This window comes from Bubalus kerabau, chromosome 4, assembly GCF_029407905.1.
Source record: "Bubalus kerabau isolate K-KA32 ecotype Philippines breed swamp buffalo chromosome 4, PCC_UOA_SB_1v2, whole genome shotgun sequence".
Lineage (NCBI taxonomy): Eukaryota > Metazoa > Chordata > Mammalia > Artiodactyla > Bovidae > Bubalus > Bubalus kerabau.
In genome coordinates, this window is record NC_073627.1 from 180,450,285 (window position 1) to 180,465,376 (window position 15,092).

Genomic DNA, 15,092 nt, shown 5'->3' on the forward strand with positions numbered 1-15,092 from the left:
GAACTCTGTGAGGACCCTTCTACTTCTCAGGGCCACCGAGGATGCTGGAAGGGTTTAAGCTGAGCCCCTGGCCACCCCCAGATTTACCATTGCCATCTGAGGGGTCTCCCCGTGGTCCCAGAGCTCTTGGAGTCTGGGCCAGTTCCTGCTCTGTCATTCCTAGCTGGGGGTCCCTGGCTTCACCCCTCCGTGCCTCAGCTGTTGCATCCAATTGGCACTAAGACAGGAAGGGAGAAGGGAGGGAGAGCCTTCTGTCCCCCATCACCAGGGAGATGAGAAGGAGGAGCGAGAGATGCTGGCCAGGGCAGGGCTTGGAGCCTAAACTCTGCCCTGTGTGCTCACTCGTCGAGGGCGGGGTCCTAGGACGCGGTGGGGAGAGTCAGGCTCAAGTGAGGTACTCTTGGTGCTGGAAACCAGCCTCCCTCGTGCCCCAGGGTCTGTCCCCAGTGTGGTCCCTGCCCTTGCTCAGGCTCTGCCCTGTCTCTTGCAGCCGGGCAGCATGGTGGTGGAACACCCCGAGTTCCTCAAGGCAGGGAAGGAGCCCGGCCTGCAGATCTGGCGTGTGGAGAAGTTCGACCTGGTTCCCGTGCCCCCCAACCTTTACGGAGACTTCTTCACAGGCGATGCCTATGTCATCCTGAAGACGGTGCAGCTGAGGAATGGGAACCTGCAGTATGACCTCCACTACTGGCTGGGTGAGATGGCCCCGCCCCGGCTGTAAAGCACAGACCTTTGAGACCTGGTCCCCAGGAAGCCCCGAAGGGAATTTAGCGATTACTGAGCATCAAGTAAGTGCCAGGCCGTTGGTTACGTGTTCCCAAGACTCTAGAGGCAGCCTCCCCAAGTTCAGACCCCAGCTCTGCCCTTTGGCAAGACATTCAGTGTTTCTGTAAATTGGATGTGATGATTGCACCAGACTCCCTCGCAGGACTGTTGTGAGGGTTAAACAGGCCACTATCTATGGACTCAGAGCGGGCAGTGACTTAGAAACCTAGGGCTGACCCTTTCCAGCCAGATTCTAGTTTGCCCTTCAGTCGGGAGCCTGAAGTCCTGCCACGGCTCTTCTGTGTGACCCTGTGAGTCCTGGCCCCTCCCTGTGCCTTGATTTCTCTGATGCTCCCTGGCCTGACCTCAAGTGAGTGACTGCTGGGAGGATTCTTAGAGACCTTGGAGTCAACTCCCGCCTCCCCCATTATACAGATGGATTCAATGAGGCTCACAAGAGACAGGGCCTTTCCCAGCTTTTCCAGCCAGGCTCGGGCACTGCCAGGGGCTCCAGACGCCTCCTTTGTGGGCAGCTGGGGCCGCTGGCTGGGAGCCAGGCTCATGCCCTCTGACGTCCCGCAGGCAATGAATGCAGCCAGGATGAGAGCGGGGCAGCCGCCATCTTCACCGTGCAGCTGGACGACTACCTGAACGGCCGGGCTGTGCAGCACCGCGAGGTCCAGGGCTTCGAGTCAGCCACCTTCCTCGGCTACTTCAAGTCTGGCCTCAAGTACAAGGTGGGTGCCGGGCAGTGGGGACAGAGGTGCCAGTGGCCGGGCTCACTCCTGCCCGTCCGCCTTTCAGGCTTGTGCGGGTGTGTAGGCAGACAGGCCAGAGCTCAGCCCTTGGAGCTGGCTAGCCCTGGCTTTGAGTTTCGGGCCCTTGCTAGCTGTGTGACTTTGGACAAATCACACGCCCTCTCTGAGCCTCTGGTCTCTTATTAAATTGAGAGAAGAAAATTTCCGTTACTCCACAAGGTGGATTTCCTTGCCCCAGCAGTAAAAGGTGGGCCACAGGGGCCCTATGCCCTGTGTGTAGCATTTGCCCTATGCAAACCTAGCATGCCCAGGGCTTGAGCCTGTATCCTTTAGTTCTGAGACCCTGCCAACAGAGGGGCCTATGTTCGATATCTGAAAGGGGACCCTCGATCCCATTCTCTTCCTGTTTGTTGAACTCTGAAGACTCTGAGCTCCAGCCCCTAGTCAGCTGGGGCTGAGCAGGGCCACGCTGGGAGCCCCAAGAGGCTGTTGCCAATATGCCCTGTGACTTCCGGCAAGCCACTTGGCCTCCCTGAGCCTCCCTGTCCTCTTTGGTTACGTGATAGCCACTTGCACCTGCCCTCCAGGCCTGCGGAGAGGGTTTGGTGAAGGCAAGCTGGAAGATGCCGTGCACGGGGCCTGGCCTCTTGGAAGGGGGTTCTCTTTGGTCAGCATAGGGAAGGGATCACAAGCTTTGATGGCCTTAACATCAGAAGGCAGACCTCTTATTTTAAGGGAGGGAGGAGAAACTGAGGCACAGAGAGGTTAAGGAATGCTCCAGATCACACAGCAAGTCAGCCTCTGAGCCAGGACTGGAGCCCACGTTTCCTGACTCCCAGCTTTTTCCCAGTACACCAATCTGCCTCTTGTGAGCAGGGGTCCAGGGTAGGTATTAAGCCTCATCTACGCTGCTGATCAGAGAAGGCGATGGCACCCGACTCCAGTACTCTTGCCTGGAAAATCCCATGGACAGAGGAGCCTGGTGGGCTGCAGTCCATGGGGTCGCTAAGAGTCGGACACGACTGAGCTACTTCGCTTTCACTTTTCACTTTCATGCATTGGAGAAGGAAATGGCAACCCCCTCCAGTGTTCTTGCCTGGAGAATCCCAGGGACGGGGGAGCCTGGTGGGCTGCTGTCTATGGGGTCACACAGAGTCGGACACGACTGAAGTGACTTAGCAGCAGCAGCAGCATGCTGCTGATATGCTGTGTGACCTTCGAGAAGTCATTGTCCATCTCTGGGCCTCCGGTTCCTCTGTGTTAGCTGGGTGGTGATGCTGTCTGCCCAGCTGACACGCCAGGGATTAGATGATGGGAAAGCTCTAGAGATGGCAGAGGGCAGGGTGTGTCCTGGGAACTGGGCCTCAGCCCTGGGCTGGGTGAAGCTGGGCTGGATTCCCTGGAGCCTCCCAGTGCCCCCTGTCGGCCAGTTCACCCCTCCCTAGAGCGCCTTCTACAGACCTGTCCAGCTCTACGTTTTCTGGAGTCTCCTCTGGGGCCCTGGTACCAGCAGAAGGGGAGAAGTTAGGAAGCCAGGCCCTGGACGGGGAGAAAGACCAGGACTTTTTGCAGCTCCTAGAGCAGAAGGTGGAAGGAGCACTTAACCAGGAGGCCGCCCTTCTGCCTGCCGCGTGCCTCCGCGTGGTGCTGGCACACGCTCCCTGTCCGTCCTTCCTTCCAGCAAGTACTTATCAGGCCCCTTGAGCAGCAGCGCCTGCTTCCTGGTGTTGTTGTGTGGACAGCAGCGACTTAACTTGTGGACAGACTAAGCGGCTTACGGAGCTGGTAAGCGATTGTGCTGGGATTTAAACCCAGATATGAAGGCGCTAGTTCAGAGAAACATTTGAAGACTCTCTGGTCTCGTCTCTTAGCTCAGATGGAGCCTAGGAATTTACATGTTTAGCAAGTCTCCTCCCTGCTTGGTGATTTTCCCAGGATGTTCTTGGACTGTACGTACTCTGAGGATGCCCTAAGGGAGGGGTTCCCAACCCCTCCTGTCTTTGGCTTCAGTCCTCAAAGGCCCTGCTTTTGGTGGGAACGTGAGGTCCACGGCCGGTCCTGTTTGCCCCTTCCCGCGAGTCCTCTGGTCGCCCCCGCCCTCAGCAGGCCCAGCCCAAGGTTCTTGGCCTGGTGCCCTCATCAATTATGGATCTCCAAGGAGCAGAGCTTGTTATGCAAGACTTGTTTCTGTGAAAGCCTGCTCCTCGAAGCCGGTTCTGTGCTCGGGGTATGAGCAGGGGCAGGGAAGGGACAAGAACCCCTAGATAGGGTTTTCCTAGGGCCCGTCTTATCTTGTTCTGTGACCCTCAGATCCTTCAAATGCACTGTTTTTGATCCCTCCTCCTCTTTTTCTTTTTCCTCCTCCTCCTCTTGACTTTCGGATAGAACCTCAGAGACCCCAAGGAGCTGGGTTATCTGAAATCCTTTGTTCCAGCAGAGTCTGGGCTGGGCTGAGTCCTGGAAGCCCCTGGCCCTAAGGAACACAGTGGGAAACCCACAGAATCCCTTGGGTCCTTCCTGTCCTCCTTCCTGTTTTTAGATAAGGAACCCAGAAATTAGAGGGTGGACGGGATCAGTGCCAGTCAATAGGTTTTTCTTTGTTTTATAAAGAGCTTAACATATTTTTAAAAGGTAGATTTTTATAGCTCTTACCTTTCTTCAGACCACAAGTATAATACACGCTTATTGTAAAATGTCAAACATAGAAATAAGGCTTTTAGTAAGTAAAGTTGCCCATGATTCTACTCTTGGAGATATATACCAAATGGTATGTAATTTTTCTCTCTATATATGAACATATAGATGTATATATTTATATGTGTGTGTCTTCACTTTAATTTGGAAAGTAGCTTTCAAAAAGTATTCCATTAAATTTTGTTCAAATAATTTGATGCCAATCTCTGTCCACTAATGATTAGACCACAGAAAGCAGCAATCAATCTTAAATATTAAAGTAAAAATAATAAAAAAAAAATAGTAAAACTTTACAAAAAACCCTTGCCCCTTATGCTTGGAGATTCACTAATGTCTCCTGGGAGCTTGCTTTTATTTTTGTACTAACTGATCTTTCCAAGTCAAATTTCCTAGATCAGTAAGATTAGAGGAGTTAATCAATCAGGAAATGCCTGTCCACACTCATTAGAAATCTGTATCTTTTAATTTATAAGTTCATATACAGAGAATTTATTGGAGCTGAGATTTATGACATTGAACAACCCTTTTCCTTTTTTAAAAGAAAAGTTTCTATTTTTTTTGGACAAAAAATAAAAGACATGCTTGAACAAGTAAAATATTTTAGAGATGTATTAAAAAATGTTAAGGGTCTTTCTCTTCCCTCATTTTCCCATTTCCTCGTCTCTAAGGAATCCATGGAAATGGTCATTGTGTCCGTTCAGCACCTTTTGGAAAAGCTTTTCAGATCCACTGTCTCTTTACCTCCACATGTGGGGTCCCGGGGTGAGCACTGCCCATAGACACTCAGGAGGTCCTGGGCTGGTGGACCTGGGCAAGGCTGGTCCCAGGAAGGGCAAACTTGGGGGTAAAACTTCCACCAATTAGCTTGGTCCCTGGGCATGGGGCTGGACCTCTTTGCACCTCAGTTTTCTTGCCTGAAAAGTGGGATGATGAGATTTGCAACCTCAGGAGTTTGTGGGGACCACATTGCATGTCCGTGACGGAGGAGCCTGGCATGGACTTGGTAAGAGGCAACCTCCGCGGTCACTTCCAGATGAGCATGGGGCACTGAATCGTCTTCCCCAGCTGCCCTTCCTCACATGCTTCCCAGTTGGAAGGCCTCTGAAGCCAGGTGGAAAACAAGGCTCTGAGAAGACCAAGGCGGTCCTGCTGAGCCCTACCAAGAGGGTGCTGTCGAAAGGCTTCATGCTGGTACCAAGAACGGACACCAGAGGGCACTCCCACTCACAACAGGGAAAACATGTTTCTTCTTGACCCTGCTCAGGACAGTGGTTTGTTTCTGCCTCCCATCCTGAATGACCCTAGTGACCTGGGCTCTAAGCAAACCTGCTGTTGGGGGAAAATGTGGACCTTACAGATTCGTTTACACCCAGGTTTGAAACCTAGCTCCACCACTTACTAGCTTTGAGATCTCAGGCAAGTCTCTCTGCTTCCGGCATCCGTTCTCCGCATCTGTAAGATGGTGGTAATGACGCCTCCCTCGCAGACGACTCCTGCAGAACGCCCGGCACAAGGGCGTTATCATGTCACAGCCGGTTCTGTGTTCCTTGCTGTGTGTAGATGTAATAGGAACCCAACCACACTCCGTTTGTCCTTTGCCCTCATGGACTCAGTGCAGCAAGTCAGACCTGGCTTTGCTCTGCAAGGTGAAGCATCAGCAAGGGACCTGGGAGGGGAGGAGGGTGGCCACAGTTCCAGCCTTAGTGGCCCATGACGTGTGCAGCTTTGGAAACGGGAGACAGGCTTACACTCCGTAGCTTTGCCGCATGCTCACTGAGTGCCCTTGAGTAAGTCGCTTCACTTCGCTGGTCTTCAGGATCAGTGCAGTTGAGTTTCATCGCTCAGTCATGTCTGACTCTTTGCGATCCCTTCTTCAGTATACTCATGGGTGAAATGGGAAGCTTGTGAGCACCTTCTCTTCTCTGACTTGCCCTCCCTGGGGCTTGGGGCCGGTGAGCATCCAGGGCTGGGGACTGCTCATAAGGACACCCAGCCCACTTGACTTTCTCCTGTCCTGAGGGTAGTTTTTTTTTTTTGCCTTGCTGGGCAGGTTTTTCTCTAGTTGTGGCGCATCGGCGTCTCATTCCCGGGGCCTCTCCTGTCGCAGAGCACGGGCTCTAGAGCACCAGGGCTTCAGTGTTTGCTGTGTGTGGGTTCAGCAGTTATGGCTCCCAGGCTCCAGAGCGCAGGCTCGATAGTTGTGGCCCCCAGGCTTAGCTGCCACCAGGCATGTGGGTTCTTCCCAGACCAGGGATCAAACCCAGGCCTCCTGCATTGGCGGGCGGATTCTCCACCACTGAGCCACCAGGGAAGCCCCCACGGGCAGTTTTGACCGCGGCTGGGAAGCCCTCCTGAACTTCCCCGGGACCTGATGATGACTGCGGAGGGCGGCACAGCAGGGGCTTAGATCGCCGTTGCAGGAGGAGGAGGCCTGAGGCTCAGAGAGGGCAAGAGACTTCCCCAAAGTCCCCCAGCACTCCAGTGGCAGGGCAGGGACTTGGGCCTGAGGTCAGTGCTCTGTCCGTTACCCACAGCTGCCTCTGAAGGCACAGCTGGGTGGAACTTGCTGCAGCGTCATGGGGGCGGGGGAGGGGGACCGTCTTGACTCTTCCTACAGAGCCTTGAAGGATGGGAAAGATTTGAATGAGCGCTTCTTAAAGCGGGTTTTGCAGAACACTTGAGCTGGAGGCAGGACGTGGAAGAGAAAAGCAGTATCTTGACTCAAGGCAGGGAAGTGCACTCTAAAACATGCCAAGCGAGTGTATTTACCGTTGGATTTCCCAGTGCCTTTATGATGCGGATGTGCGTTGTGTAACAGTCAGGGGGCAAGTGAAAGGCATGCCTTGTGCTTCCCTGATCAGGGAATCCTTTCCTTGCAGAATATCTTGGGGGATTAGCGTTCCTTAGAACATTCCTTGGGGAATGCACGTTTTGAGAAGGGACTGTTTGTAGCATTTTGATCCAGGAAAGTGGGCCCCGGGGTCTTTGTTAGAGTATGAGATTCAAAAGGATTGCAGCAAGGTGCAGAGTTGGGGTATCTGCTGGAAGTCCACTGGCGCATGGGCCACTGTGCCCTTCAGATCATTCCTGTCCGTCCCCAGACCCTCTCCCCTGGACTAATGCTGTCTCCTTGACCCAACAGAAAGGAGGCGTGGCATCGGGATTCAAGCACGTGGTCCCCAACGAGGTGGTGGTGCAGAGACTCTTCCAGGTCAAAGGGCGGCGTGTGGTCCGTGCCACCGAGGTGCCTGTGTCCTGGGAGAGCTTTAACAACGGTGACTGCTTCATCCTGGACCTGGGCAATGTGAGTCCTGCCCTGCCCTTTCTCAGGGGCCACTGCAGTGCCCCAGGCTTGACCTGGGGAGGTGGGCTCATCCATGTGAACAGTGTGAAGACACAGTGGGGCGGGTCGCAGGGGCAGTGGGCCCTGTGCTGTGTGTATGAGTCAGACACACCCGCAGAGACTCAGGTGGAGGTATGTGTGGTGCGTACACTCAGGCTCGTCACGTACATGCACACAGACCTGTGAACGGCCTCAGTGGGTGTGCAGTCCCCCTGACGTGTTGATATGCGTGTCTTGTGTATCTTTTATTCATGGTCACTCACTTGCACATATATGACGGGCATGTTCAAAACCTATAGGCTCTTGAAATATAGCCAATATGCTCTAATAACTACAAATGGCATGTAGTCTTTAAAAGTAGTAAATCACTGTGTTGTACCCCGAGGCTTACCTAGTGTTGTAAGGCAACTGTACCTCTATCAGGAAAAGCTATAAGCTCTTGCCAGCAGGTGTAGGCACGTCACCATGATGAATGTCTGCACGTGGAGACTTGGGTGTGTTGCTCAAGGACCCACGTATGTGCGTGTCATTGTGTAGTTGCACATGCTCACTTGTCTGGGGCTCACTTGTGTGGGTAAGTGTGGGGTGCACTTACCCAGGCCCACCTTATAGACGTGTGACGCTTTGTACATATTCTTCCCAAATCCACATGTACGCATTCCTGCAGGAAGACGTGGCCAGACGTTCTGTCCCCGGCCTCACGTATACATGTGGTATAATGTCTATCGGAGACGGAAAAGGCAGCCCACTGCAGTACGCTTGCGGGAAATCCCCTGGGCAGAGGAGCCTGGTGGGCTGCAGTGCATGGGGGTCGCAAAGGAGCTGGACGTGACCTAGCACCTTGCCAGCAAACAGACACACACTGAGCATAAGCTTGTGATGAAAGTGTGACAGATGCACAGAAGAGCTGTGAATTCTGCGTGTGCCGCTCGATGATCTGACGGAGTGGGCGTGCCCGTGTAGTTAACACCAGCTCAGGAAGGAGCACCGCCAGCCCTGGGAGGCCCCGTGTGGCCTCTTCTAGTCCCTTCCTCCCCATGGGTAGCTCTCACCCCAGAGTTCCTCCCCCAGCAGTTCCACCTGTTCCTGAACTTCATGTTCCTGGAATCTTGCCTTTTGCTGTCTGACTTTTTTTGCCCAACTTTCTCTTTCCAAGGTCCATCCGTACTGTCGCTGCCTTTAGTTGTAGCTTGTTCCTTCTCCTTGTTATGTAAACTTTGCCAGTTTATCTGTTCTACTGTTGACGGACACTTGGGAGAGTTTGGGGCTCTTCCAAGGGATGCAACTCTGAGCCTTCTTGCACAATCCTTTTTTTAAAACAGGTACACAATTTTATAAATACTAATATTAATTCATGGTTATTCTGCATGAATGAAAATCCATGGTAGAAAAAGAAAGAAAGGGAAGTATCATCAGTTCAATGATTCTCAGGGATGATGGTGAGCTGTCTTGAGAGCAAGCAGTCTGAATCAGACACTGCATTCTTGCACATGTCTTTTGGTGGACATTTGCATGCATTACTCCTGGGTATGTTCCCAAGAGAGGGATGGCCGGGTTGTAGGATATTTGCATGTGGAGCTTTAAAGAGGCACAGTCACATGGTTTTCCAAAGTGGTTGTACCAATTTCACTCCCATCCTCAGGCAGACATCTTTATGCACATTCTATAAGTAGGTGTACTTATGAAAAATGCACATCCGCAGCAGACCCTCATGTGCCCTGGTACACACAAGTGACCCCTGTTGTGCTTGGATGTGGGTGTGTGTGCTCCACCAGCCCTCATCAGGGCAAGCAGAGAACAGGTGTGCTTGGCATGTCGCTCGGCCGGGCGTCTAGGAAGGTGGGCAGGGGGCGCTGCCTCACGTGGGGGCTTTGTCTTACAGGACATCTACCAGTGGTGTGGCTCCAGCAGCAACCGCTTTGAGAGGCTGAAGGCCACACAGGTGTCCAAGGGCATCCGGGACAACGAGCGGAGTGGCCGCGCCCGCGTGCACGTTTCCGAGGAGGGTGCCGAGCCTGAGGCCATGCTCGAGGTACCTGTGGCCGCGTCCCGGGAGCACAGGGTGGGGCTGAGCAAGGGGACGGGGGCTCATTCCTTCTCTCCATCCAGTAGGCAACTGTGGGGTGACTTAGTTTTTCTAGCAAGCCGAGGAGTCTCCCCCTGACCTTCCCCAGACCCCCCTGAGAGGCGGGGCTGGCATCCCAGGATCCAGTGCACCCGGGCTGTGAGCCACACCCTTCTGCCAAGAGGGTCGGATCCTCCAAAGGAGCTGAGCAGGAGGGTCTTGGCGTCTTCTGAGGACAAGCCTGGTGCTAGGGCCAGGCCAGAAAGAGACAATGGAGACCCAGTCCCCTCTTTGCTCTTCTGACCATTGCAGTTAGTTTATAACCCATTTCGTCAATTGCATGATAGGCATTGCCAGCCAATGTGCTTTGAGGATATATCAATAGAGGTAAAGGTCACTAGGAAAAGGAGGAGACCACAGGCTGTGCTTCGTGCCACTTGTCTCTCCTGCTTGTCTGGGGCTGTTGAGCGCTGGTTTTTAGGAAGAGCAGAAGGTGATTGTTATGGGGAAAGAGCTTGGACACCAAGCATGGCTTGAGAGGGGCAATAGCTGCAGCCATTGAGGCTGAAGGTGGCACAGAATGGAGGCGTGAAGATAGATTCTAAAGTCGCAGGGATATGGGTTCAAATTTCTACTTAGCCAGCTTATAGTGGTGTAGACTTTATTTTTCTGGGCTCCAAAATCACTGCAGATGGTGACTGCAGCCATGAAATTAAAAGATGCTTGCTCCTTGGAAGGAAAGTTATGGCCAACCTAGACAGTATATTAAAAAGCAGAGACATTACTTTGCCAACAAAAGTCCATCTAGTCAAGGCCATGGTTTTTCCAGTGGTCATGTATGGATGTGAGCGTTGGACTTTAAAGAAAGCTGAGCACTGAAGAATTGATGCTTTTGAACTGTGGTGTTGGAGAAGACTCTTGAGAGTCCCTTGGACTGCAAGGAGATCCAACCAGTCCATCCTAAAGGAGATCAGTCTTGGGTGTTCATTGGAAGGACTGATGCTGAAGCTGAAGCTCCAATACTTTGGCCACCTGATGCAGAGAGCTGACTCATTTGAAAAGACCCTGATGCTGGGAAAGATTGAGGGCAGGAGGAGAAGGGGACGACAGAGGATGAGATGGCTGGATGGCATCACCGACTCGATGGACATGGGTTTGGGTGGACTCCGGGAGTTGGTGATGAACAAGGAGGTCTGGCATGCTGCAGTTGATGGGGTTGCAAAGAGTCGGACATGACTGAGCGACTGAACTGAGCTGAACTAAGTGGTGTAGACAAGGTGTTGCTTCTCTGTGGACTTGGTTTCCTTGCCTGTGAAATGAGAGTGGTAATCTGTGCCTCTTGAAAGTGAAAGTTGCTCAGTCGTGTCCGACTCTTTGCGACCCCTTGGACTTTACAGTCCATGGAGTTCTCCAGGCCAGAATACTGGAGTGGGTAGTAGCCTTTCCCTTCTCCAGGGGTCTTCCCAACCCAGGGATCAAACCCAGGTCTCCTGCGTTGCAGGCGGATTCTTCACCAGCTGAACCACAAGGGAAGCCCCTGTGCCTCTTAGCATGGCTGCAAAGGTGAAATGAGGTCTGTTGAAGGCACGTGGTGGGAGGTGTTGGTAGCTGTACTTATCCTTCTCAGAAGGCTTGGTGGAAATGGTAAACATCTGAAGGACTGTCCTGGGGGCAGTGGAGCACGGGGTCCTCATGGAGCTCCTGGAGACAGGGGTCAGGGAGGGACAGACTCCACAGGCAGCCCTGGCTGGGCTCTGCACCCCAGAGGCACAGTCAGGGATCCAGGACATCTCCAGAGGGAGTCCTGCCCCAAGTGGAAGGTTGCCGTGGATGGTGGAGGCAACGTGGTCCCTGCTTGCCTGGGGAGAAAGCTCTCTCTGGAGCTCAGTCTCCTACCTGGGGGGCGGCAGGCTGCCGGGAGCTCACCGCCACGCTTTCTTCCATCTCTCCATCTCCGCAGGTGCTGGGCCCCAAGCCGGCTCTGCCTGCAGGGACCGAGGACACAGCCAAGGAGGATGCGGCCAACCGCAAGCTGGCTAAGCTCTACAAGGTGAGCCTGGGCGGAGGTCCCTGGGTCTTGGGCTCAAGATGGGGGTGCAGGAGACCTGGGCTTTGAGCCAGCACGTGTAGGGGGTTCCATGGGGGGACTCGGCTTCTTACGGCTCCAGGGGACTTTGAGCCAGCACGCGTGGGGGTGCCATGGGGGGACTCGGCTTCTTACGGCTCCAGGGGACGCCCGTCTGCAGCCTCTGCGCTTCTGCCCCAGGAACAAGCGTGTGGGCGGCCACAGACATATGGGTGCACTGTCACTGACCGGGCCCATGAAGTGGGGAGGGCGGAGGGCCGCGGAGTCCACGTTGCAGGATCTCTGGGGCGTCCAAGGAGAAAAGGGTTTCAGGGAAATCCAGCAAAGTACTACAGAAGTGTGTGTCTATGTGTGTGTTATGGGTAGTGACTTTATAATTTCTTCTCATGTTTTTGAAAAGCTGAGTTAAGGCTGATCTTGAGCGAGGGATGTCTGACCTCTGAGCCTGTGTTGCGCATGTTGTGCCCTAAGCTTATTTGTGGTAAAATAACAGCAGAATGAGGTGCAGATTCATATCACCACCGCAGGAAGACCACATTACTGATATTTATTCTGATATTGAAGTAATAATATGTATTTGTCGTAAGTACTAGGGTTGAGCAATACTCAAGAACATAAAAAAATAAAAGTCAATCTAATTTTATTAGTTTAAGATAGCCAGTACTATTTAAAAATGGGCTTTAATTACAAAAGTAACAATACTCAGTTTAAGAAAGTCAGCCTCCTCTCCTCCCTGCTCCTTGGGTTGCCATGGTTACATGGTTACCCGTTTGGTAAAGGAAACTCCAGATACAGCTTTCTGGGTCTCCTTATGTGTTTTTCCATCTCTATTTGATATTAACAGATGCAAGCTATTCATACTTCTTTTTTCCACTGGACCCTTTATAACGGCTGTGTAGTATTTTATTTTATGAATGTGGAAATCTCTGCAGACCCCTAATTGATGGGCATGAGAACGTTTCCGCCTTTTCTGATCGCCAGCAGTCTCTCTGTGCGTGTGTGCTAAGTATGGCATTGGGGGAGGTTTCCAGATGTGGATCGCTTGGGTCACAGGCTGAATGAGGAGTCAGTGATTGAAAATACTGGTTCTTGGACGGGGAGCTACAGTCAGTAACTGGTAGTAACCTATGGTGGAGAATAATCCCCAAAATTGTGTGTGTGTGTGTAGCTGAGGAACCTTGTTGTGTATCTGAAACATTGTATGTTAACTAGTCAACTAAACTTAAGGAAAATATATATATTAAGAAAAAAACCGTTAACAAAATAGTTAAGTATATTTGCCTCCTCAAGATGAAAATTTTTTGGTATATACCAATTACCATAAATAAAATAAATGACAAAAGAAGGCACTGCCTCTCCGGAGTTCCCTGGTTGCCGAGTGGTTTGGACTGTGGGCTTTCACTGCTATGGGCCTGGTTCAGTCCCGAGACAGGGAATTGATGTCTGCATTCAGCTGCGTGGCAGGACCAGAAAAAAACAGAAACACAAAAATACCAGTTCTGAAGTTAGACTGTCTGTCCTACCCCAGGGAGGAAGGTTCTGCCCTGAGAGTAACTGACAAAAACACAGGTTCTGGACTTAAGGCTGTCTGGCTGCGAATCCCGGATCTGGCACTTTCTAGCTGTGCAGGTGACCTCACCTCCCTGTGCCTTGGCTTCCTTGTGAATGAAACAGGGGCAGTAATAAGATTACTTTAGGGTTGCTGTAAGGACTAAAGGAGTTCTGTAACCGTAGAAGTTACTAAATTACATAAATTTTTTAGAACAGTGCCTGGCACAAAGTAAGTTTTCAATAAATGCAGAACACTTATTATTTAACTTCCTGACATGTTACTAAACTGCATTCTGGAAGGCTCCTCATCACCCTCACCTGTTTACCCGGAGTCTTGTCAGCTCTGGGTACTGTCAAATCTTTTGAATTTGGACAAGTAGGGTACCCTCAGAAAAGTTCAGTGAACTTTTTTTTTTAGAATAGTTTTTAGATTTACAGAAAAATTGCAAAGACGGTTCAGAAGGTTCCCATATACCCTTCACCCAGCTTCCCTTGAACATCTTAACATAACCAGGTACTTTTGTCAAAACTAAGAAACATTGTTTCAATGCTGTTCACTAAACTGCAAGCTTTGTTCCGATTTCCCCGGTTTTCCCTCCAGGTTCCAGCTCTGTATCCCGCACGGCATGTAGACTGACATGCCTGCGTTGCTTTTATTGTGTACTTCCTTGTTTAAGCCGATGAGCTTGACTGTCCTTTCATCAGCTGGGCGGTGGTTTTCCTATGCCACCTGCATTCCCACATTTGATTCCCCTTCCCTCTCTGGCTGCCATTTCCAAGCCACACCCATGTGTAGGTCACAGATGTGGTTGTGAGAAGGTGGAAAAGGACAAAGAAATCCCACATGAGCCTCAGGGCTGTGTTTCTCCGCAGCGTCATTTGAGGTGGTGTGGGTTGTCGGCCTCTGCAAGTGCGGGCTTGGGGGCGCCCGTGGGCAGGCCGAGGTGGGGAAGACCACTCACAGGCCCGGGGCCCCTCTCATTCCCCCAGGTCTCCAATGGTGCAGGCACCATGTCGGTCTCCCTCGTGGCTGATGAGAACCCCTTCGCCCAGGGGGCCTTGAGGTCAGAGGACTGCTTCATCCTGGACCATGGCAAAGACGGGAAGATCTTTGTCTGGAAAGGTACTGGGGCGAAGGGAAGGGCTCCAACAGGGCCTTACACGGGTGCCCCTGCAGCCTTGCCGGAACTCGGCTTATGAGGCTGGGGCATACAGGGAGGCTGGGGCTCTGAGTCGCAGCTTCCCTACTGGCTGAGTGGCCTTGGTCAAGTCCCTTAACCTCTCTAAGACCCTGACTTCCTTATATGCAAATGAGGACAAGATAATGATCTTCATCACAGAGGGTTGCTGTGTGGATTAAATGCAGCAAGCTGTGTGTAGTTCTGAGCTCAGTAAGGGGGTTGGTGTGCTCGCGGTCGTTAGCCAGGACCCCTCGCTGGACTCCCGGGAGCTCATGGCGTGGTCAGCTCTGGGGCCTCTGGCCTTGGCTGTCCACCGTCTAGGAACGAAAGGGAGGGAGGCGTGCCTTCTGCTCTCCCTGGGCCGCTGAGCGCTGGGGTGCGGCCCTGACCCCAGGCCTCTTGCTTGCCTTCGGCCGACAGGCAGGCAGGCCAACACCGAGGAGAGGAAGGCTGCCCTCAAAACAGCCTCCGACTTCATCTCCAAGATGGACTACCCCAGGCAGACCCAGGTGAGCCAGGGAGCCGGGTGGGACAGTGAGAGTGGGCCCGGTGGGGTGGGGAAGGCTGCTTGGACGGGGTGTCTGAGGCTCCCTGGAGGACCCCGGCCGGGTGGCCTCTGCCCTCTGGGGGACTCCAGCCCAGCCACGAC

General features: G+C 52.7%; 1 protein-coding gene across 3 annotated transcripts in view; it reads left to right on the forward strand.

Annotated features, from left to right (window-relative positions):
- The window catches only part of GSN (gelsolin), a 47,819-nt gene that overhangs the window by 18,415 nt on the left and 14,312 nt on the right, over positions 1-15,092 (forward strand). For all 3 annotated transcript variants that reach the window (XM_055579525.1, XM_055579523.1, XM_055579524.1), the window contains exons 2-8: positions 491-695; positions 1,348-1,502; positions 7,360-7,521; positions 9,443-9,592; positions 11,586-11,675; positions 14,253-14,385; positions 14,864-14,952. In XM_055579525.1, coding sequence (XP_055435500.1) covers positions 500-695; positions 1,348-1,502; positions 7,360-7,521; positions 9,443-9,592; positions 11,586-11,675; positions 14,253-14,385; positions 14,864-14,952 — 975 coding nt within the window. In that variant the 5' untranslated portion in view covers positions 491-499. The remainder of the gene's footprint in view (positions 1-490; positions 696-1,347; positions 1,503-7,359; positions 7,522-9,442; positions 9,593-11,585; positions 11,676-14,252; positions 14,386-14,863; positions 14,953-15,092) is intronic.